Source organism: Dipodomys ordii, unplaced genomic scaffold (genome assembly GCF_000151885.1).
Source record: "Dipodomys ordii isolate 6190 unplaced genomic scaffold, Dord_2.0 Scaffold25, whole genome shotgun sequence".
Taxonomy (NCBI): Eukaryota; Metazoa; Chordata; class Mammalia; order Rodentia; family Heteromyidae; genus Dipodomys; species Dipodomys ordii.
The window spans coordinates 19,209,176-19,231,936 of record NW_012267241.1 but is presented as its reverse complement, the minus strand read 5'-3'; the positions used below and the strand labels follow the sequence as shown (position 1 = coordinate 19,231,936).

At 42.4% G+C, this 22,761-nt stretch overlaps 1 protein-coding gene across 1 annotated transcript in view; it reads right to left on the bottom strand.

The window, feature by feature from the left end:
- The window catches only part of Tmem241 (transmembrane protein 241), a 126,229-nt gene that overhangs the window by 61,378 nt on the left and 42,090 nt on the right, over positions 1-22,761 (bottom strand). The window contains exons 10-13 of the mRNA XM_013014865.1: positions 22,177-22,212; positions 17,101-17,135; positions 12,534-12,603; positions 6,397-6,490 (exon numbers count right to left, since the gene is read on the bottom strand). Of these exons, the coding sequence (XP_012870319.1) occupies positions 6,397-6,490; positions 12,534-12,603; positions 17,101-17,135; positions 22,177-22,212 (235 nt within the window). The remainder of the gene's footprint in view (positions 1-6,396; positions 6,491-12,533; positions 12,604-17,100; positions 17,136-22,176; positions 22,213-22,761) is intronic.

Below are 22,761 nucleotides of genomic sequence, written 5' to 3'. Positions count from 1 at the left end.
AAAAAAATCAAGTTGGTCTGAAATTAATAGGGATGAGACAAGGCACTACTCAACCCAGGAAGAATTCTCATGAGAGGACTTAAATCTGCTGGAGAAAATCACAAGAAGGAACATGAAAACTCAGACTATCCCTTCCTGACATACCCGCATAGACCATTGCTTTTCTCTTGAGTTCACTCACTTTCTCCTACATCAATCCTTCGTTACGAGGAAGAGGACATGTCAACCGTTTACAGATGCAATTCAGATTTCACATACCTAAATTTACCAAAATGAAAAGGGAGGATTTTTTTAAGTTATGCATGAATTCTGGTATTTGCCATTTCCTTATATGTTTCTCATATTCCCAGAGAGCTAATAACCAGCATGACAGTAACATAAAATGTCTTTCCTCACCCTGTGCCTTCTCAGACCGGAGGAGGACACTCAGAAAGGGGAGCACCTGAGAGAGATGGCAGCCTTCTCTGAGATCATGGAATTGAGAAGCTGACGAACCAACTCCCTGGAGGAAGGGAGGGTAGCCTCAGCTCTGAGTGTATCTTCAGAGTCTCTCACAGAATTCCAATTCTCCCCTGGCACCCACGGAACATCCTTCTGAGTCACTGTCTGAATACACTGGCACCAGTGCAGTCGCAATGACATCATGGGAAGTATTGCTAAGCGTGATCACGTGATGTTTCGAATGTTAGCACATTTGATGTGTAGGTGGTCCAAAGACTGGATATGTGCCCTGCCTCTGAGGCCACAGGGCTTATTTTCCATAGGAAAGAAAAAAAAGAAGAGAGCGAGAAAGAAAATGCACGAGCAGAGAGGAAAGGAGGAAGGGAGTGGGGAGACTGCTCCACGTTCTGATGCTGAATGGAACTTAACAGCTCTTTAATCCAAGCCATCACACTTCAGGAGAAACAGCCACAGCAGCACTTAAAACTTCTTCCCTCTTCCAAATAAACTAGTGAGAAAGGAATTTTATAAACCCCTCTTACAGTTTAGGGGGGAAAAAAAGAAAGAAAGAAGACTCATGACATGAATGGTCAAATGGCCACATAGAAGAAAAAAGGTCCTACCAAATCATAAAGCATAATGACAATGCCTTGCTTTATGGTTTATAAATGTAAGCACAGTATACAGAGACAGATGTTGCTGTGCGCACTAATACTTTACAGATTTTAGGGATGAATTACCTGTCATAAAATACACCTACAGCAAATGTAAACTGCAAATGATTTTAATGAGTAAATGATAATTTAATAAATTTAACTAAAGTTATGTGCAAGCATCCAGTTTTAGAAAAACATTTCCACTACCTCCACCCTTCCGAAAAGCACTCCTCTGAGCCTCTTTGCAGTAAATTTTTGCACCAAGCAACCCAAGAATACATGTTGTATCCCTATAACTTGCCCTCTTTTGGACATTTTACACAAAAACAACAATACCATAGGATTTATTTGTGATGGCTTCTATTCACTTAGCATAATGGTTCTGAGATACAGCCAAGTTATGAAAATGTGTTAATATCCCACTTCTTATGGTTGACTTGTATTCTACTATGTATACATGTTATATCCTGTTTATCCATTCACTCATAAATTCACATTGGACTATTTCCAGTTTCTCTTACTATTAATAATGATATCCATGGAAGGCTTTGGATGAACCTAATTTTCCTTTCTCTTGAGCAACTTCTTAAAATAGATTGCTAGATTGTAGTCAGTTTATGCTCAACTTTTTTTTTTGGGGGGGGAGTCCAGTCATGGGGCCTGAACTCTGGGCCTGGACGCTGTCCCTCAGCTCTTCAGCTCAAGGCTAGTGCTCTACCACTAGAGCCACAGTGCCACTTCCGGCATTTTTTCTGCTTATGTGGTGCTGAGAATCGAACCCAGGGCCTCGAGCATGCAAGGCAAGCGCTCTACCACTGAGCCACCTTCCCAGCCCACTATGCTCAACTTTTTAAGAAAACATCACACTGTTCTCAAAGGGGCTGTACAGAGATCAATTGGCAATGCAGAAGGCTTCCAGTTTCTCCCCCTCCTTACTTTCAGCCCATTTCTATTGCTGAATCCATGATATGTCCCTTGTAGACAATAGATAGTTGGGTCTTGCATTTTCCTTTTAAAATCCAGTCTGAAAATATGACTTTGGAATGGAGGTATTTAGCTTATTCACATTTAATGCAATTGTTGATATGACTGCAAGCAATAAATCTCTCCATTTTTACTTATCTAAGAATTCCTTTGTTTTTCTGTCATATGGAAGGACAGTTCTACTATATATCAAATTCTTGGCTGACTGATTTTTCTTCCCACATGTTGAATGCATCATCTTCTTGGCCTCCACTGTTTTTGATGAAAAGTCAAAATTAAATTTTTTTCATACTTATTGTAGCATATTTCTTTTGTTGCTTTTAACATTTTTTCTTAATCTTAATATACTTTGTCTATGTAAGATTCTCTTCTTCGTTGTTCTCAGGGCTCATTGAGCTTTTAGGATTAAATTTGGGAGTTTCAGCCAGCATGCCTTCAAATATTTGTTTCTACCCTTGTCTCTTCTTCTGGAACTATTTTTACACATACAGTTATAAGCTTGATTTTCATAGGCCTTAGAGATTCTCTTCACATTTTTTTTCGATAAAACAAAACACCTTGGTTCTTTAGAAGCTGAATAATTTTTTTGGCTATACATTCTGATTTACTTACTCTTCTTTATTTCTGCCACCTCAAATCTGTTACTGAGTCCCTCCAGAGAATTTTCACTTCAATTTATGTTTGTCAAATCCAATACTTCAATTTCTTTCTTTTTTAAATGTAATTTTATTGCACAGAGGGGCTAGTTACATATTTAAGGTAGTGAGTACATTTCTTGTTGAACTTGTTTCCCTTCTCTCGTTTTTCTCCCACTTTCCCTCCCTGCCAATTGCCCCATCCCCTACCCCAAGTTGCACAGTACATTTCCAACACGTTGTCTTGTGAGTATCACTGGTGCATTAAGTTTCTTGCTTGAGGAGTCTTTAAACTCCCATTCCCTGGCAGGTGGGGGGGGGGGTAATGAAATGTTTCTCTTTTCCCATCTCTCCCAACTTTATCCTGTTAGACTAAAATAAATCCTTGCTAAAAACTTCAGAACACAATTCCTTTATTGAAATTCTGTATTCAGTAAGCCTTTTCTTTAACTCTTTGAACATGGTTGCCTTTCCATCTAAGCCTATTTTATAAGGTACTCAGTGGTGAGCTTTTGTCTTTGTTCTCTGTGTGTGCGCACGCGCGCGTGTGTGTATGTGTATGATGCCAGCATAGGCATGAATTCAAGGTCTCACACCCTAGCCTAGCTTTTTCACTCAGGGTTGTTCTGCCACTTGTGCCACATTTGCACCTCCATACTTTTTGGTGTGTGCCAGTAGTGGGGTTTGAACTCAGCACTTGGACATTATCCCTTAGCTTTTCACTCAACACAGGCACTCTACCACTTGAGCCAGTTTGACTTTTGGCTTTTTGGTGGTTAACTGGGGATAAGACTCTCATGAACTTTCCTTCCTTGGGCTGGCTTTGAACTGCAATCCTCAAATCTCAGCCACTTCATTAATAAGGATTAAAGGCATAAGCCACCAGTACCCAACTTCACTTCTGACTTTTTGCTGCTAACTGGAGATAAGCGTCTCGCAGACTTTTCTGACCAGGCTGGCTTTGAACTGGGACCCTCATATCTCAGCCTCATGCATAGAAATATAGGCATGAGCCACTGGTACCTAGCTCAAAAGAGTTTTCTGCTAACTCCTACATCTGAAGACAGTCATTCAGAGCTAATTCCTATACACTGCTCTTTTCCTGCATACAAATTACATTTGCTTCTCACCTTTTGTTTCTCATTGTGTGTTGAATTTTGGGCATCTGGTAGCAACTCCAGATTCTGACTTTTCCCCCCAAGAACTGTTAAAATATTGTTTTGCTTATTTAGAAATGTTCCTGGACTAAGTCTCTAAAATCTGCTTCACATATAAAGTAGAGCTGGTGATGTCTTTGTTAATTGTTTTTCTTAATCTTATTTCCAAGTTAGACTTCTACTAGTCATCCCATGCCTACAACACTTAGTATTCTGGTAAATATTAGTCAGGGATTTCACTCAAACACTAGAGCCAGAAAGGTTTCTTCTGTCTGCTTCTGGTTTTTGTATGTGGTCTGGGGATCATACTCAAATCAGGTTGTTCTCATGTCTATATGACCTTAACTGTCCAGTGTCCTAACTTTCTGTGGCTCTCTTACATCTGTGAAGGAGTCTTGGGCCTGCTCCATATCTGCAGCGCATACACACGCACTAAAGCTCAATGTGAAATGTAAAAAGAGCTTTCAAGTCTCTGATGGTTCTCTTACCTTCCAGAACTACTTTTGTTGGGGGAGAGTGGGGTGGGTAATGGGGTTTGAACTTGGAGTCTGGGTGCTGTTCCTGAGCTTTTGTGCTCAAGGCTAGACTCTACCACTTCAAGCCACAGCTCCACTTCTGGTTTTCTGGTGGTTAACAGGAGGTACGATTCTCATGGACTTTCCTGCCCAGGCTAGCTTTGAAGCAGGATCCTCAGATCTCAGTCTCCTGAGTCACTAGGATTAGAGGTGTGAGCCACCAGCACCTGGCTACTTATTAAGCATCAGAACTACTTATTAAGTCACCAATAAGACCTCTGGTCCACTGCTTCTGGAGCCACTTGTCTCTCCTGTTCATTCACTCCTGAGCTGGCCACCTGAACTGACAATCTTCCAAAGGAGGAAGGAGGAGCATCTTCTGGAAGTGGCAGCATAGCCCACCTTGCTCTGGTTGAATCATGACACTCACACAGCTGGAGGATAGAATAGACAGTAACAGGCACGGACAGCACAGACTCATTCTGTTCCTATCCGAAGTTGACCAGTCTTCCCGAACAAATGCGTCCGAGTCTGTTTTGTTTTTACAGCCTGACAACAGGTGCTGTGAAGAGTCTTCTCCCAGCTTTCTATTTGCTTTGGGAGGAACACGTTTCTCTTTCTAAACCCCTCCACTCTCTCATATTGGAAATCAATAGGTCAACCATGCTTCCATTCTGCTGGATTGGAATTATTAATGCTACCAAGAAGTATAACACATGAGTGAAAACTCTACTAAGAACTCTCATTCTCAAAAGGAAAAAAAAAATGTTTCCCCTCCCTAGAAAAAATTCAACCAAAAGACATATAGGCTGGGTGCCAGTGGCTCATGCCACTGACTAATCCTAGCTACTCAGGAAGCTGAGATCTTAAGATCATGATTTGAAGCCAGTCCGGGCAGGAAAATCCAAGAGATTCTTATCTCTGATTAACCACCAAAAAGCTAGAAGTGGAGATGTGACTTAAGTAGTAGAGAGCCAGACTTGGGCAAAAAATGGACAATGTTCAGTTCCTGAGTCCAAGCCCCAGTACATAAACACTTGATTGAACACACACATGCGTGCGCGCACACACACACACACACACACACACATAGATGAATAACTGCACAAATTTCAATATCTATTTCATTCGATTAAATCAATTAAAGAATCTCAGTTCTGAGAGGCAGCTTCTAGAACCTTAGACCATGAATCCCTTCCTGGACATGAAGAAAATGATAGGCACCAGAACGAAGATGTCTCCCCTGGAACCCTTTAGCTTGACAACACGTTCTATGCTGTGTCCCTTTACAGTTCACCACCTCTTTTTGTTAGGTTTTGGTGACAGATACACATTGTCCATTCCTGTTAACAGTTCCTCTAGGAGGGTTCCTGGAAGTCTCCCACACTGGCCATTACTAGATTTTCCTTTGTCTTTCCCCTCAGACAGGCTAAGTCTTCTTGGGAGTGTCATGTGAGCTCTGGATACCCAAGGACGAGCCCCAAGGAAGGAAAAAGAACTTTCTGCTGCATCTAAACATCAGTCTCTTAGGACTACAAGTCATTATGTTGAAAACAAACTTTACAGCTTTGGTGGCAGGGGGGGGGAGGACTGGGTGGGGAGAGAGGGGTAGGATGGGAAGGGATGGGAAGGGAAACAAAGGAGGAGGCTACAATGCTTGATAAGAAATGCACTCATTATCTTGCCCATGTAATTGTAACCCTTCTGTATGGTATTTTCAAAATAAAAAAAAAAACCTTTTGACAAAATTGTTGACAAAATTTCTGATCTTCAGTTAGGTAAATTAAGGGGTCTGCCCACAGTCATACTACATGAGCAAGATGAACTACATTGAGCTGATAATATAGATGGAAGGCTTCAGAAATTCTTACCTGAATGAAAGAAGGAAGGACTGGGTTCAGGGCATGTGGACAGACTTGGTTGCATGAAGATCAATTTTTACATGACCCAGACACAGAGAAGCTGTCCACATAAGCTCTTAGAACATGTTCACACTTGTCTTTCTTACCTTAGCAAAGAAAATCCAGGCTGCACATTGTCCTGGGGCCAGAAGGCTTTTCAGTTTCACTGTGGTGAACATGAGAAAGAATCCTAAGATTCCACTGGAAGGAGAAAACATTCTTCAGTTAGTAAGGCTTGCTTCAGACAACAGCTGGCAAACTTCTGAAACATTCTACCAGTCCATGTTTTTTGTCTTCTTTGTAGCTCTGACTAGCTTTGACACCTCTCCTCCACAGCCTCCCAAATGTTGGGATTACAGGTATACAACCCCTTCCATTTGCCACCTAGTTTCTAATCTCCATCACATCTGCATTTTCTAGTGATCCCTGGATAAAAACCCGAAGTTCTTTTCTAAAGGGCTATGTTGAGAGCATTGGAGCTGAGGAATGAGAGGGGAACAGAAATTGGGGAGATTTCTGGCTAAATCATAAAAGGGAAAAAATGAGATGGATATTCTTCTTTACAATACTATATCTGGCAAGTCTGGTACTTGCCAAGGTAGAACATCGTTTTCTACTAACAGTTTATATTAGGATATATTAATTATAGACAATGAGTGTCATTATGACAATTTCACGCATTAACTTTGGTTATATTCACATACAACTCCTCCCCCCACCGAATTTCCTTTTCTTGTCCCCTCCTACCCATTGAAGAATTATAATTTCTTTCAAGCAAAACAAGCCAGCCTTCCAAAGGAAAACTTCCCATAGGACAGAGGCCTGGATTGGTCTGGGCTCAAGGTAAAACTGAAGAGGAAGGCTGTTCCAGCAATGCATGTGGTTAAGCCAGCAGTGCCCAATCCAGGCCCACAACATGGAAAAGCTACAATTTGGAGATGTTGCCTGAGCACCTGTGTGAAATGACAGACCCTCACCCTGGGAGCTTGAGGGGAAGCAGCCCCTTAGGGCTCTTCAGATGCCTGGCCCAGTAAGGGTGCTGCAGGGACAACCAATTATAAAATTGTCAGTATGTGGTCGAGCTCAACCTTCTCAACTCTTCCTAGTTGCTTAAGTGTGACTTTTAATAAGTCATGAATTTTTGGTGAATGGGATTCGAATTCAGTGCCTTGTACTTGCTAGGCAAGAGCTCTACCACTTGAGCCATGCCCCAGTCTCTTTGGCTTACATTTTATTTCAAATGGGGGTCTCATATGTATGCCCAGGGCCAGCCTCATACTGTGATCCTCCTATTTCCCTCTCAAGTAGCTGGAACTACAGGCATGCACCACCACACACCTGTGGCTTTTATTCTCAATTGAAAACTGATACAACTACTTGTACCCAAAGCCATAGAGGTCACACAAGCTCATATGAGAGGTCATATAACCTCAATTGTGCCTCCAGATGCTCACATGCAGTACTGCCCTCTGAGTGAGTGGTTCCAACTTGGGTCCTAAGCTCTGAGTGGCAAGGACCCCATCCTGAGCTGCTCATTGTATTTCTCCAGGCCACAGTAGGTATTAAAGAAATATTTGACCTAAATTTCCCTGACCCTTAATTTTCTTATCTGGAAACTGGTCTTTATCCACCTGACACAGCCAGAAAAGATCTGTGACAGCAGCCTTAACATAGCTCTTAAATTGAATTTCCTCTGTCTTCTCCTTGCTTTTCAGTTTGATCAGTTCATCATTTTGAAAATAAAACATCAGCTATATGAAAATTATATAATTTGTCCATAGTGTCCTTATTCCAGTCTCTGGCAGGAGAATGACAAGGACCTTTTACTGGAGGGATAATAGATATGCTTGTATCTATCTTTATGTCTTTTCCATTCAACATGGGATGGATGGTCTATGTCCTGGTGCTATGTCCTATATCTAGTTCTCTGCATGGAGTCTGGTGGGGGTCCTAAAGTATCAATACAGTGTCAATCCTAGTTGATCCAATTATTAGTGTAGCAGAAAATACCTTTAAGCTGTCTTGTCCATCTTTGCTCAACAAAGTGAAACTACAAATAAGGATTTGATAAGAATCAGTAATCCAAAAGAAGGCCGGGTACAGGTGGCTCATGCCTGTAATTCTAATGACTCACAAGGCTGAGATCTAAGGATTCCAGTTCAAAGACAGCCAGGACTTTTAAGACAGACTGCTAACCCAATTAACCTGAGGAAAAAAATCTGACATGGAACTGTTGCTTAATTTTTATCTTCAAGCACCAGTCCTGGGCAGAAAAGGCTAAGGGAGAGCATGAGGTCCAGAGTTCAAGTCCCAGAACTGGCGCGCGCGCACACACACACACACACACACACACACATACACACACACACACACACACACACACTGAACATGACATTAAATTGCCACCTGTGCTTTCTTGACTGGCAGCTTAAGTAGATGACAGCCAAAGAAAAGAAACTCCTAAGAATGTTGACATAAATCTAAAGAAATATAAGGCAAGTTCTAGACATTTCTCTTCCAAATCAGACATAACATGGACACTATTACTGGTTTTTTCCTCACTGAACATTTCTCAATTTATACTGGGAAATATTAAAAGTTAAATGATTTAGTAGATGGCTTTCTTTTGTGGAAGTTAATTCAAATAACAGTATTCACTATGATTTGAATACTCAAGAAAGTATTAATCAGCCAGAGCTCAGAATCACTTTCTAAATTATGAACAATGCAACTGCTAGGGCTGGGTAATTCAAAGACATTTCAATGTTTTAGGAAAAGTGCTTAAAAACTGCTTTTTTTTTTTTCTCTAAGAAACACTGACTTCTTATTTGGTTGCTAAGTTAACTAGGAGTAGGATGAAGGCTAGACAGCCCAGAATCCTGTACTTTGTACCTATGTCCTTTATTTTGAGACCTTCTGCAGTCACTTTGTAGCCATCTCTGAATCCAGAAGAGACAGACTACCTGCCAGGCAAGAAAGACTATTATTGTGAGAAGGTCTCACCCGAACATTCCTGTGTCAATAGAAGGTCAGATTACCTGCCATCTCCCCTTGGGCCACTTCTGAACCTGTCTGTGACTTGTGACTATTTCAACTACACTTACCTTCTTATTCTCGACTCCCAATTCTCCCTGGTTTACCTAAGGCAAATGGAGGTACCCATGAAGAGAGTTGTAGGTGGCTGAAGATGTATTGAAGATGTTGTTGATAGGCCTTAGTAAGAACAACAACAAAAGGCCGGTAGGTGGGCTTGAAATCATGGTCTATAGAACTTGCAGATGGCAGGCTAACCTGATAAGCTAAAACATGCCTGGCAATCAAATGGGGGAATAGGAGCAGGAAAGTACACAAAAAACTGAGGAAGAAGAACAAAAAGATAAAGTAGTAAAGACAAGACACTAAATCTTTGGTGCCACAACCTGATAGGAAATAGAAAAGAAGACCCACCCATCAGAAAGCCATGCAATTCTCTCCATCAAACACAAGGCGAAAGTCTGTAACAAGGAAGAAGGCACTAGATGGCTGAGGCAGATTGAAGTGCTGTCTTCTTGGTGTACTTATGCCATTACTCCCTTTCTCTGTCACTTTGTCCTCTAATAAACCTTCACTAGCACCTTTATTGCCTGAATTTTTCCCTTGCCAGATGCAAGGACCAAAGTTGTTAAAATGCCCCAAATGTCTCATCATATATTTGGCACACTAGACAAGAAGCTAGAGATTAAGTATAGCATTTTTCTGACTTGGATTCATTGACAGGTAATAATCTCTTCTCCTGACTGCCAAGCAATAATCTCCTTCCTCGGGCCTTCACTATGTCTCTTTGTCATCTAGGGTTAAGTGACATGGGACTCTTGGGAGCTTGAACCTGGGTGTTGAGACTCAGCTTTTTTTTCTATTGTTTTCTCTAAAATGATTTATATGTTCAGATTACATCTTATCTAAGTCCCTCCTAAGAAAAGCTCCTAAACCATGTAAATGAATACCTCACATTGAGATAATTTGTGTATCTGTTGTAATGTTTTCTGATTTATCTAACTCCGCCCTCAACATGTTTTTCATTCCAACAGGCTATTTTAAATTTAGTGATGTATCACGACAATTAAAATATTAATCAATAAAAAAAGAAAGAAAATATTTGTCAAGCTGGAGTAAATCAAACACTCCTGGGACCACACTGTGTAGCCATGTGTGTTTTCACATCACTAGTTACAGAGCCCCAGTCCTGAGGCAAGCCAAGGAACGGGGAACACTGTAGCAAGTTTGACCTTGATAGCCTACAAAGTTTGTGCACACTTGCATCTGCTCACGGAAGCCTGGACAGTTGTCCAAGTCTCACTTGAAAAGCAAAGAGCCCCATGTGTGTGTGTGTGTATGTGTGTGTCTGTGTCTGTGTCTGTGTGTGTCTGTGTGTCCACAGCCCATTGTGAACAGATCAAGAAGGCTGCAGATATATTCTTAAGGCTGACCTTCAGCAAAGCTTCCCCCTTTTTGCATGTCTCAGGTTCTGTATCCCTCAGGTAGGAATAAGCACAGCATATTGTTTGTGATAGAACCCAGAAACATATCAAAAAGATTACTTAGCCCCAAAATCTTGCTTTAGTAGCAAGTTAGCTGAGGCACAGATATAATTAGAATCCAGGTCTCCACAAAACTTCAAAGCTCACTAAGGAGGTGTGTTCTTGACTAGCTAAACAGAAAGAAGTGCCAAGCAGCCGTGGCAGTAAAAAGTGAAGCGGCCAGTGCTCTAGCACTCTTCCTGTAGATCTTGCCGCCTCCCCACCCCCAAATCAAGCTAATCCAGCACAGGTCACAGGCTAATACAACCCCCACCCCCGCCCTACCACAATCGCCTTCTGGGCTTTCGTTCTGCTCTCCACCTCCAGCAGGAGGAAGGGCAAGATTATACTTTAAACTTCCCCTCAGTGAAGATTCTGGGCTAGGATATGCTGATCCTGCTTTCCTACTGGTGTGCTTAAGGAATGAACAATCTTGGACTCCTTCCATGGTTCCACTGGTTATGTCAGTGAATTGTTTCTACACCATCCATCAGTCCACTTTCCTCCCTCTTCTTTTAGCTCTTCTCTCCCTGTGGGGGCAGATCTGAAAATCAGAAAGAGGACCCCAGGAATAGGAGATACCCTGTTCCTAGGGTCCCTGAGTCATGGTACCAGTGAACCCTCAGGTCTCCATGGCCCTTTCTGAGCCCTCTCCCTCAGACTTCCCCACTGTGACAAATCTCACTCCGGGAGATGGCCATGGAGGTGGCATTAAAATGATATAGAAAACTGGACACATTCTTAGCCAAAGGATAAAATGTAAGAGAATCAAATTACCATTTTCAAATCACAAAGCACATGATTTATCATGTTGGGTTATAAGAAACCTGCAGATTTAGATGGGGCAGAACGAGAGCCAGTGTATCACTTCTCAAAGTCAACATCAATGACCTATGAAGCGATGCTTGTTCCTAACAACTAAACAAGCACTGACCTCCCTATATTTGCCTATATGCCAAATCATTGCACTTAAAAGAAAACCAGCTGAGCACAGTGGTTCATGCCTGTAATTCCAGCTACTTGGGAGGTGGAAACAGAATTTCAATTTGAGGGTGGTCTGGGCAAAAAGTCAGACTCTGTCTGTAAAACAAACTAAAAGCAAAATGCCTACATGTGTATATTAAGATGGAACACTTGTCCAGTCCATATGGAGAAAAAACTCATAATTGGGACAGGTGGACAGGAGAAATATGAACTTCAGTGCAGCTATCTATCTGATTGGTCCACATCCCTGAGGCTTTCCCAAGGTCAAAGACTGAGGGCCACCTTGTTCTCTAGGTATTACCTGGTCACTGATTTCCACAATCTGCTTCTCCGAGTCTTAGTGTTCAATGGAGAGTTTCTGGCTCTTGCCTTCAGGCCAGGGTGGAAGCTGAGAGAAGGGGACTATGGACCCAAATCTCCCTCGGACCTGAATCCATTTCATATGTTAAGTTGAAGTTTTATAAGGTGATTCTACATGAGGTTTCTTTGTGGAGTTGCCAAAAGCAAAAGCAGCTCAGCTCACTGGTATGTTTACAGGCATGACTGTGGGCCTGAGCAGACTCACACAGGTGTAGAACATTTTCCTCCTGATGCTTGGTAACTACCTGGGGATGCCTCACTCACCTCTGCCACTCACTTAGCTCACGTGCAAGTGACCCTGATCTTCACAAGGAAAACATGCAAATCAGCAAGTTCAAGCCTACCTGGCACAACAGCTGCCATGGAATCTGTAGAAGTACAGGAACGGGAAGTCCAGAACGCTGAAGAGGTCACCTGAGGAGCACAGAGGTGGTGACACAATGGCCTGCATAGTTGACATCCCCACCCTCCCACCCAACAGCCCCAAGAAGCTAGCAGCGCAGCCTAGCTATGAATTATCTCCCATATTCCGAGGATCCTGTTATTGGCACTGCCTTATAATAAGAACATGATCATGAAGACCACTAGTGAGAGCAGGTCTCCCGAAGGGCCCTGTACCCAACACATGATGTCTTTACCTTTTCCTATTTTCCTAATAACTCTGGAAGGGTCTATTGTCCCCATATTTTGCTGGAGCGCTTGAACTCCGGGCCTGGGTACCATCCCTTAACTTTTTTGCTCGAGGCTGGTACACAGCTCTACTTTGGGCTTTTTGCTGGTTAATTGGAGATAAGAGTCTTACAGGCTTTCCTTCTATGGGCTGGCCTTCAACTTTGATCCTCAGATCTCAGCATCCTGAGTAGCTAGGGATGAGACTGAGTAATTCTTGAACTATGGAGCCAAAATACATACCCCCTTCAACCTAACCCTTAAGATCTTTTCACCAGGCAGCTATCTGCACAGGGCAGAGTGAAGGGAAGGACGTCTTTTTTTTTTTTTTTTTAAGATTCTTTCTGCTTTTGGGGCCTTAAGTCTAAAAAAAGAACATGCATGCATTCCCCTGACATCCCTTTTCATTTTCATGTTTAATTACTACACAAATAGCACAGAGGCCAGACTGATTGCACACACTCATTTAGCTTCAGGTCCAAAGGGTACATTTATTTCTCGTGAAGTAAGTTCATTCTTTTAGTTCCACTTGGTACAAGAGGAAATAATCACACATATTGGCTGCTTCCCTCTCTGGAATTTGAACTTGGTCACAAACAAGAAGTCAGGAGATTAAAAAAGCAGAAAGCCTTCCAAAAATGTCCCAAGAAAAGGAATTAAGTATTTCCACAGCAGATAGCTTAATCCTCCTACATCTAGAATTTCTGAGACTCTGCAGGAGCCATGGTCTGTCTCTTAGTTCTGGGCACACTGGACAAACAGGGTGGCATTTCCTGAACGTTCATCATGTACCAGGAGAGCACAGAACATGCCAGCAGTATTTTCTTCACCTCTACAACTATTAATCAAATATTTCAGAGCAAAAAGTTTCAATGAAACCATGCACAATTCCTCAAGCCTATAATCTTAGCTACTTGGGAAGCAGAGATCAGAGGACTGCAATTCAAGGTAAGCTTAGGCCAAAAAAAAAAAAAAAAAGTCAAGGGAAACACAGTCCTAAATCACAGTCCAGGTCTGCCCAGGCATAAAGTGAAACCCTATCTTAAAAATAATAAATATACAAAAGGAGCTGACAGAGTGGCTTAAGTGGTAGAGTGCCTGCCTAGCAAGCCCAAGACCCTGAGTTCAAATCCCAGTACTGCCAAAATAAACAAAAGACACAATGAGCTTCTAATTTCCTCAGAGACCTAACCAATCGCAAATGATCCAAACACAGATTGGAAAAAAAGCTCAACATTCTCCTTATCTAAAAGAATGTTTTTCATTTTGAGCGTGATCTTTTCTCTAGGCAGAGCTGAGGCATATCCTGACTTCTATTTCCGTAAAGAAGTGACAGCCAAGATAACCCAGGGACCCTGGACCGCAAGGGGCCAGAGTGCCTGCTCAGGCATGTGGAAGGGACATCCGTGGAGAATTTGCTCTGTATCCTCTGCAGCTGTTGGTTCTTGGCTCTTTCCCAATTTCCCTGTCAGTGTGAGAGAAACTGCAGCAGTCTGTGTGAGAATGGGCAATGGCAGCGAGGGCAATCAGTTCCGTGCAGGACCTTGAGACCTGTCAGGCGGTGCCTCCTCTTTTCAACAGAAAGGAGGGGACTCAGGGGTGCACTGGCAAATTTTATAGCCCATCCCAGGCTTTGTTGGGGGTCTAATGAACAGAGCAGTGGTCAAAGGGAAATTGGAAGAAACACACAAAATCATGCCCCTGTGGAACTTACCATTGGGTAGTAACCCCCACCCACATCCTACAAGTGACCAATGAGAAGATGGGAGAATCACCTGCTCCTATCATGGAGCCATTTCTAAACCCTCTTGCATTCCTTTCAGCACCCCAGTGACCTGACCCCTGCCTTACTTCCTAGTACCAGAAGATCATTGAGAGCAGGAAAGTCATCTTCTCCATCCCAGTATCCGGGGTGCATGAACATTCATTACACCAACACGAAACAAGCACCACTGGATGCAGGGTATTGGAAAGACCTGAGTATTTCTTGCTTGTCCAGGAGAGGATGCTCCATTCAGCTCTGTGGCCCTCAGTTTTCAGCTGAGCCCAAATACTGCTCCTCTAATGCCCTCAACCTGCCTTTTCTTTGGTTAAAGTAGTGATCTTCAACAGAGAGGGGTGCAACAAAAGTCATGACCTCCATAAATTCCCCCCCAAAAAGCTGCACATACTCAATCCAGAAGCCTTTATAAAAATGTGTCAGTGGCTCACATCTATAATCCTAGCTATTCAGGAGGCTGAGATCGGAGGATCATGGGTGGAAGCCAGACTGGGCAGGAAAGCCCATGAGATTCTTACCTCCAATAAACTACTAAAAAGCCAAGACAGGAAGCAACAAAAGGTTACTGGCAATTTTTTTCCTGGGCTGACCTCAAATTTACAATCCTCTTACCTTTGCCTTTTGAATAACTGGTATTACAGGTGTGTGCCACTTTGCATGGCTCCTATCTCAATATATTTCTTATTGAGGAATCATTCCAAACTATAAAGTATACCATTTTCAAGTGAACAATCCATGTTTTTAGTATATTCACAGAGTTGGAAACCATCACTACTTCCCGTTCCAAACATTTTCTTCACCTTAGAAGGAAACTGACACCTATTTTACATCACTGCCCAGGCAAGTCTACAGCCCCAGATTGCTGGCCACTTTGTGTTTTCAGAGGGTAACTAAGTGGCCAGCATGCTGTTGCATTGACCTGAAAGGTTAGCAACAACTCAAAGTAAAATATCAGCCCACTGATCAGAATAAACTATTACCAGCAACCATCATGCTTCAAAAGGGGTGGGAGAAGTTCTGGGAATGTGGCTTAGTGGTAGAGTACTTGCCTAGCATGCAAGAAGCCCTGGGTTTGAGTCCTCAGTAACACACAAACAGAAAAGGCCAGAAGTGGGTCTGTGGCTCAAGTGGTAGAGTGCTAACCTTGAGCAAAAAGAAGCTCAGGGACAGGGTCCAGGCCCTGAGTTCAAGGCCCAGAACTAGCAAAAATAAATAAATAAATAACAAAAAACAAACAAACAAAAAAACGGGTGGGAGAAACATCTCCCAAACCAAGCAAAGCTCCCGAAAGCAACTGAGGAATTTCTAAATTCACTTAGAAAGATAGTCATTTGCTTGAGACTCTTTGTAATAAGTGAAGCATCTCTAGAAAAGCAGTTATTAAAAGAAAATCCTGGTAACTGTCAGGCGATCTAAATTGCAGTTTCCCTGTGACATACCTGCTCTGCCTCACCTTAGTTATGTTGCTTAAGTCCTGGGCTTGTTTCCTCACCTGTAAAATTTGGCAGCCACCTAAATAATTGCTAAAATCCTTTTCAGCTCTGATAATCACCACTGGAACAAATGGAATTGCACAACTTTTTGTTGTTTTGTGCCAGTCCTGGGGCTTGACCTCATGGCCTAAGCACTGTCCCTGAGCTTTTTTGCTCAAAGTTAGCACTCTACAACTTGAACCACACCTTCTACTTTGGGCTTTTTGATAGCTAGTTGGAGATAAGAGTCTCACAGTATTCCCTGCCCAGGCTGGCTTCAAACCACGATCCTCAGATCTCAGCCTTCTCAGTAGCCCAGCTAATAAGCATTACTTCTTGGTTGAAAAGCAAAAAGCCTCTCTTTAGATAAAGAAGTATTCATCCAAGTCCACTGAAAACAATTCAGAATGTAAACACACAAATCAGGTGGGTCTACAAATATAACTTTCCAAAGGGCTTTTGACAACAGAATCTATTAAAAGAGAACCCTTAATCTCTGTTAGCTGACAAACATCTAGCTGCACAAAGGCAAGACTGGAGAATAGCTTAAAGGTAGATAACCAGTGGTAGAGGTGAATCGAAACCTATGGGGGTTGATACAAAGTAGGCACTATTTACTGGGCAGGTGATTGTACTATCAGGGATTGTACCAAAGGTAAACACAGACAACAAAATTCAAGCAGAGATGAGAGAAATATCCCTGGACAATAAATCTACAATAGATTGTTTTCTTATATTAATTTTTTGTGGTGCTAAGGACTGAATCCCTGGCTGTAGTACGCTAGACAAGTGCTCTACCACTTCGCTATACCACCAGCCTTATGTACTGGGTTATTAAGAGCAGTTTCAAATAGATGGGCCATTTCAGATCTCTCAGTGTGACATCCTGGAGGCATCCTCCTCATGGATGCCTTCAGTGATAAAACCAGGCTCAGAGAATTGGCTGAACAGGGAATGCAAACAAACCAGTGAGCTCTCGGGCGGATTTACCTGTGGGATGAGATGCAATTGTCAGGAGCGCCACACTGAAAAAGACATAGCAGATATTCAAGAAAGCATCCCCAGCAGCACATTAAACAAGCAAAAACATAAAACTTCTATCCACTTTACTTGAAAATAGCTAACTTTGTGGGAAGAAAATTATCTACACAGACTGGTCTCATTCTGCCCAAGCCAGCTCTTCAGAATGGCAATCTTTTTTTTACACAGAGATTGCTGTGTGAGAACTCTTGAACAAGGGAACTGAATCCACACTTGGGATAATAAGGGTCTTAGGTCCCAGCTGAGACTCAGTTGGGTCACAGTTCTTGTCCCTGTTGACTCTATCATCATATTTACCTAATTTACTAAGCAGATTTGAAGGCTAAACAAAGCAAACTCCAAATTATAGGCAGGCTGCAATCTAACAGCTAGCTGTTGAGTATATGCTAAGTGTATTTATGCTAAGAGATGAACTGTACAGAAGGTAGCTAAATTTTCAACTGGCTCAAGAAATTGATCCACACTTCTACTGCTTGGCTGAAAACTACTAGACCAATAGATGCCAAGGGCCAGGAGAAGAAAAGAGAATGAGAAGGAATATTCCTTTGATGTGAGCCATATTAGACCCTGGCACTTCTCCCTCAAAAGTCTCCATCTCCTCATTTCCTTCTTGGGTGCCTGTGACCTGCCTGAAGCACAATATATGAGCCACATCCGCACCTTTTGCTGTCTCTTCTATCAAAACTCCATGCCGCGCAGGCAGCCGATTGAGTTTAAGAACAGGGATAAACCATGCTAAGTATGGGAGGGAGATTTTTCTTTTTAGAAGTGAACTAAGAAGGTCTACTCTCTTTCTACACCCTGGCTGCACACCAGAAGGGCCCAGCCTCTTGGCTTACATCAGAATCTGAGGGTGGCCTTGGCAGCTGTTGTTTTCTGTTTAAGACCCAGTGACACTGTGGTGCACTGGGACTACAACCCATACTAGGGAATCTCCAATAGAGGCAGACACTGCAGGCATGAAGAGAAACCACTGTTAGCTCGTCAGCTCTGCCCTGTGCCTGAGATTATTACCCTGAGCCATTTCTGGTTCTCCAAGTTCGCTCTCTATTCTTCCTCTAAAGGGTGGTTCACTGTGCCCCATACTCCACACACCAAAACATCAGCAGTGGCAGAGGCAGGAGAGAAGGAAAATTCTGGAGAACGGCAAGGCCGGTGGTCTGTAAACCCTGTCTGTATGACAAGGTTGGTTGTATCTGTAAGAGATACTCAAACAAGATTTGGATTTTATAATGATTAGTCTTTCACATAGGCTTTATGTCTTTGCTTGTCATCTTATCTTTGGAAAACACCTGCTGCATTATTTTCATTCCCTGGATCTTGTTTTGTTATAATATCAGGGACAAGTTATTGTTCCAATGGCAGGATGTAGGGCCTCTTTCAATCCCCAAATATCACCCAGGAACAGCCAGGGTACCCCAAATCCCATTATAAGAATCACCCCTAGCCGGGCACCGGTAGCTCACACCTGTAATCCTAGCTACTCAGGAGGCTGAGATCTGAGAATCGCGGTTCAAAGCCAGCCCGGGCAGGAAAAGTCCGTGAGACTCTTATCTCCAATAAACCACTAGAAAACCAGAAGTGGCGCTGTGGCTCAAGCGGTAGAGCGCTCATCTTGACTGAAGAGCACAAGGACAGTGCCCAAGCCCAGAGTTCAAGTCCCACAACCAACCAAAAAAAATAAATAAATAAACAAAACCTAAAAGGTGACTCTAAAATATTAGGAGGAAGAAATAAGAGGTAGTAATTAAATGAAAGAGTTGGTTCTCTAATCCCTATTTGTAATTTTGTAAATATATAGTGTTAGAGCACTCCTAATTCCTATATCATGATCTTCATAGGGATAGGGGCCAGATTTTTATTCTTATCCAAAGGGATATGAACTAGATTTTCATCATTTCTGGATCCCAAGTGCCTATCAGTGTTAGACATACAGCAGGTGCTCAACGTGGGTTCTGAATGTATTTGCAGTGGGAATATTAAAAGTCAGAGCCAGGAACAAATGCATGCTTGAAGAAGCAAGCGTTATCTACAGAGACCCATCCAACTCTCTGCCTCTCTCAAAATTGAGAGCTCAAACCAGTTCCTTGTCCTGACAGTCCATGCTCTGGGCCAGTCTAGCCAGTGACAACCCATAAATCTGAGAAGACTGCAAGTTTGTGAATGCTGATTCCCTCAGCCTCCAGAGTCAGTGGGAAACTGAACAGTGGCCCTCATTCTGAGCCATACATTTTTATTGCTATACTGAAAGCAGAACAGAGTCATAGCTTTAACAGGGTATGCTGCAGTCCCAGCCAGGATGCCCACAAGTAATAAACAGCTTCACACCAGGCAGTGGGAAGTGGATGGATCAAACAGCAGAGGGCTACAAAAACCCACTTTCTGTAGTGTGTGTATGTGTGTGTGCGTGTGTGTGTGTGTGTGCGTGTGTATGTGTGCATGTGCATGTGTGTGTGTGTTGGAATTCCATGCTCCTATCAGAAAGAATGACACTGCCCCATTTGTAAGGAAATGGAAAGACTTGGAAAACTTCATATTAAGTGAGGTAAGCCAGGCCCAAAGAAACATAGGTAGGTCCCATGGCTTCCCTTATTTGCAATAATTAATACATGTTTAGGATAATCTTAGCAGATGAGCTGAATAGTTCAACAGCTATGTACATATGACCATATAAGATGATGCCAAGTGAAATGAATTCTAAAACATGGACACAAGAGGTTTGTCTTTGCTGTGGATTTTAATGAACTATGTGATTTCTTGTTTCTTTTGTGTGTTCTTCCCCCTATGGTTTATCCCTTGTCACTGTATTTGATTTTGGTACCCTGGGTATTGTATACATGTTTATCTGAATTAGGGAAGGGAAGGGGAGCAACAGAATGGCGAAACAAAGGACAAGAAGGGACTCAATGCAACATCAATACTCACAAGACACTAGGTTGAAAATGATCTACCACTTGGGGAGTGGTAGAAAACAAGGAAGGGAGTTCGACAAGAAATGTACTTATTACCTTACTTATGTAACTGTAACCCCTCTGTACATCACCTTGGTAATCAAAAAATAAATAATAAAAAAATTAAAAATTCCTGGTCCCCATTTTCTTGCTGCATCATGTGACTATGTGTACTAGCTCTATATCCCCCACCCCAACCCAATGTCTACGAAACACTTACTTATTTTGTCAGTGGTAAGGATCAAATCCGCAGTTTCATGTATGCTAGGCAAGCACTCTGCCATTGAGCTACACTTCTCTCAAGTGGAAACATTTAAAACATCGAGAGCCTTTTGCATTTTTTTGAAGTCTCTTACATGACAGATGGTGGTGGTTCTGAGCAGAGTAGAAGTGATGTTTTTTTCTGTTTAGTACAAAGGTGGCTCACAGCTCATGCTCTGGGTGAATCTTGCCTTCAAAGAGTATTTTAATAAATACTGGGGTATTTATGAGCCCTCTTTCTACAAATGAAGACTACAGATCAGGCTAAAGTTTGCAAATCAAATAATCTATAGAAATAAGCAAGACCAAATGCTGGGGACCACCACTGACTTTAGCCCTTTACTGAGAGTCACTGTATTAGGCTAACTTGGTTTCTCAGCAGCAAACCTCACTGTTTCAATCAGGTCCCTGTGGTGCACAGACTGAGACTACTGAAATCCAAGGATGACTCCCAGCCATTCAATGTGGAAGACCTACCCTATCCTCTGCTTGCCTGGGGTAAGGGTGTAAGTATTTTATTTGTGTATCATTTAAATATTTATAATATTTACAAGTTAGAAATCTACTTGGGAGACAGATATTGGGAAATCAAGGTTTGAGGCCAGAAAAAGAAGTTCATGAGACTCCAGCTCAACCAATGATGTAGAGCAGTTGTGTGCACCTGCTATTATTCCCATTACAGGAAGCACAATGGCTCAGCCAGTGCCTGTCCTTCCCAGTGACACAAGGAAGCATAAGTAGAAGGATCAAAATCCAGCGTGGCCTGGGCATTTAAAAAACTGAGACCTTCCCTCAAAAATAACTAATACCAAAAGGGGCTGGAGTGGTTCAAGTGTTAGAATGCCTACCTAGCAAGAATGAGGCACTGAGTTCAATTTCCAATTATCACAAAAGAAAAAATAATTAATTAAAAGTTACAAATCAAGGCCTGGAATGTGGCTCAGTGGTAGAGTGCTCATCTAGCATGCATGAAGCCCTGGGTTCAAATCCTCAGTACCACATACACAGAAAAAGCCAGAAGTGGCTCTGTGGCTCAAGGGGTAGAGTATTAGTCTTGGGGGTGGGGGCGGGGAAAGAAGCTCAGGGACAGTGCCCCAGGAGTTGCCAAAATAAAAGTTCCAAATCAAGAGCAGGTAATTTTTCTCAGTAGTAAAATGCTGGTATTTTTTGCCTGGTATACACAAAGCCCTGGGTTACATTTCTAGAAATACACACACACACACACACACACACACACACACAGTTACAAATCAACCTTCAAACTTGACCCTACCTTAGCAAATATTCCCTGAATAACCTGAAGTGTAGATTAACACTTAGAATGGCGAGAGGGCTTAGAGCTTCGTGGAGAGACGGCAGTGCGTGTGGAACTGGCCTCGGGCTCCCCATGTGCCTCTTTCTCTTTCCACCCCAGGCTCTATCCTGCACCTCACACATGTGTGTGGACACCTCAGCCTGCAAGGCCTCCAGCTGCCTCCCCTCCTTGTTACAGCCTCTCACTGGGCACCCTGTGGCCCAGGAATAACTTGAGAAATAGACTCTGGGAGGGTCTGCAACCCAGCCCCAGGCCACCTGGATAGGAGATCTGGAGCACAATCTAGAAGAGAAGGTACAGGCTCTGGATGAAATGACCCTCAGCCTCGAGGGAGAAAAGCTGTGGAGTTCAGGGTTAGACTGAAGTCCCTACTGTTTGTTTCCTCAGGTTTAGTCATCTCACAAATTATTTAACTTGTCTGCCTGGCAGGTGCAAAATATTGTTGGAAAATAAAAAAATCATTGTGAGTTATTCCTTAAAATATAAATTTTACTTTACCTGAATATATAGTTTAAGTACTGCTGGTCAATGTCACTGAGGAATGAAACAGAAAGATAAAACATGTGAAATAACTGAAGTAATTTCTAAATACATAAAATGATCATTGTCTTCTATCTCTATATACAAGTTACTACTTTTGTAAGTCATCAATAAAAAAGGAGCAAGAGTAATTTATATTCAAAGCCAGTTCTTTTTTGTGTTTGCCAGTACTAGGACTTGAACTCAGGACCTGAGCACTGTCCCTTTACTTTTTCACTCAAGGCTAGCTTTTCCACTACTTGAGCTCCTCTTCCAACTGTATACTGGTTAACTGGAGATAAGAGCCTCACAGACTTTTTTGCCCAGACTAGCTTTGAACCATGATCTTCAGATCTCAGCCTCTTAATTAGATAGAATATCAGGCAGGAGACACTGGTGCCCTGCTGATATCAGTTCTTTTTCTATTATTATTATTAATCTTTAAGTAGTTGTACAAAGGAGTTGCCATTTAACAAAGCAGTTAATGAATACAATTGTTTTTTAATCCTGGTTGGTTTGTTTCTGCTGATCCTGGGGATTAAACTCAGGGCCTGGGTGCTGTCC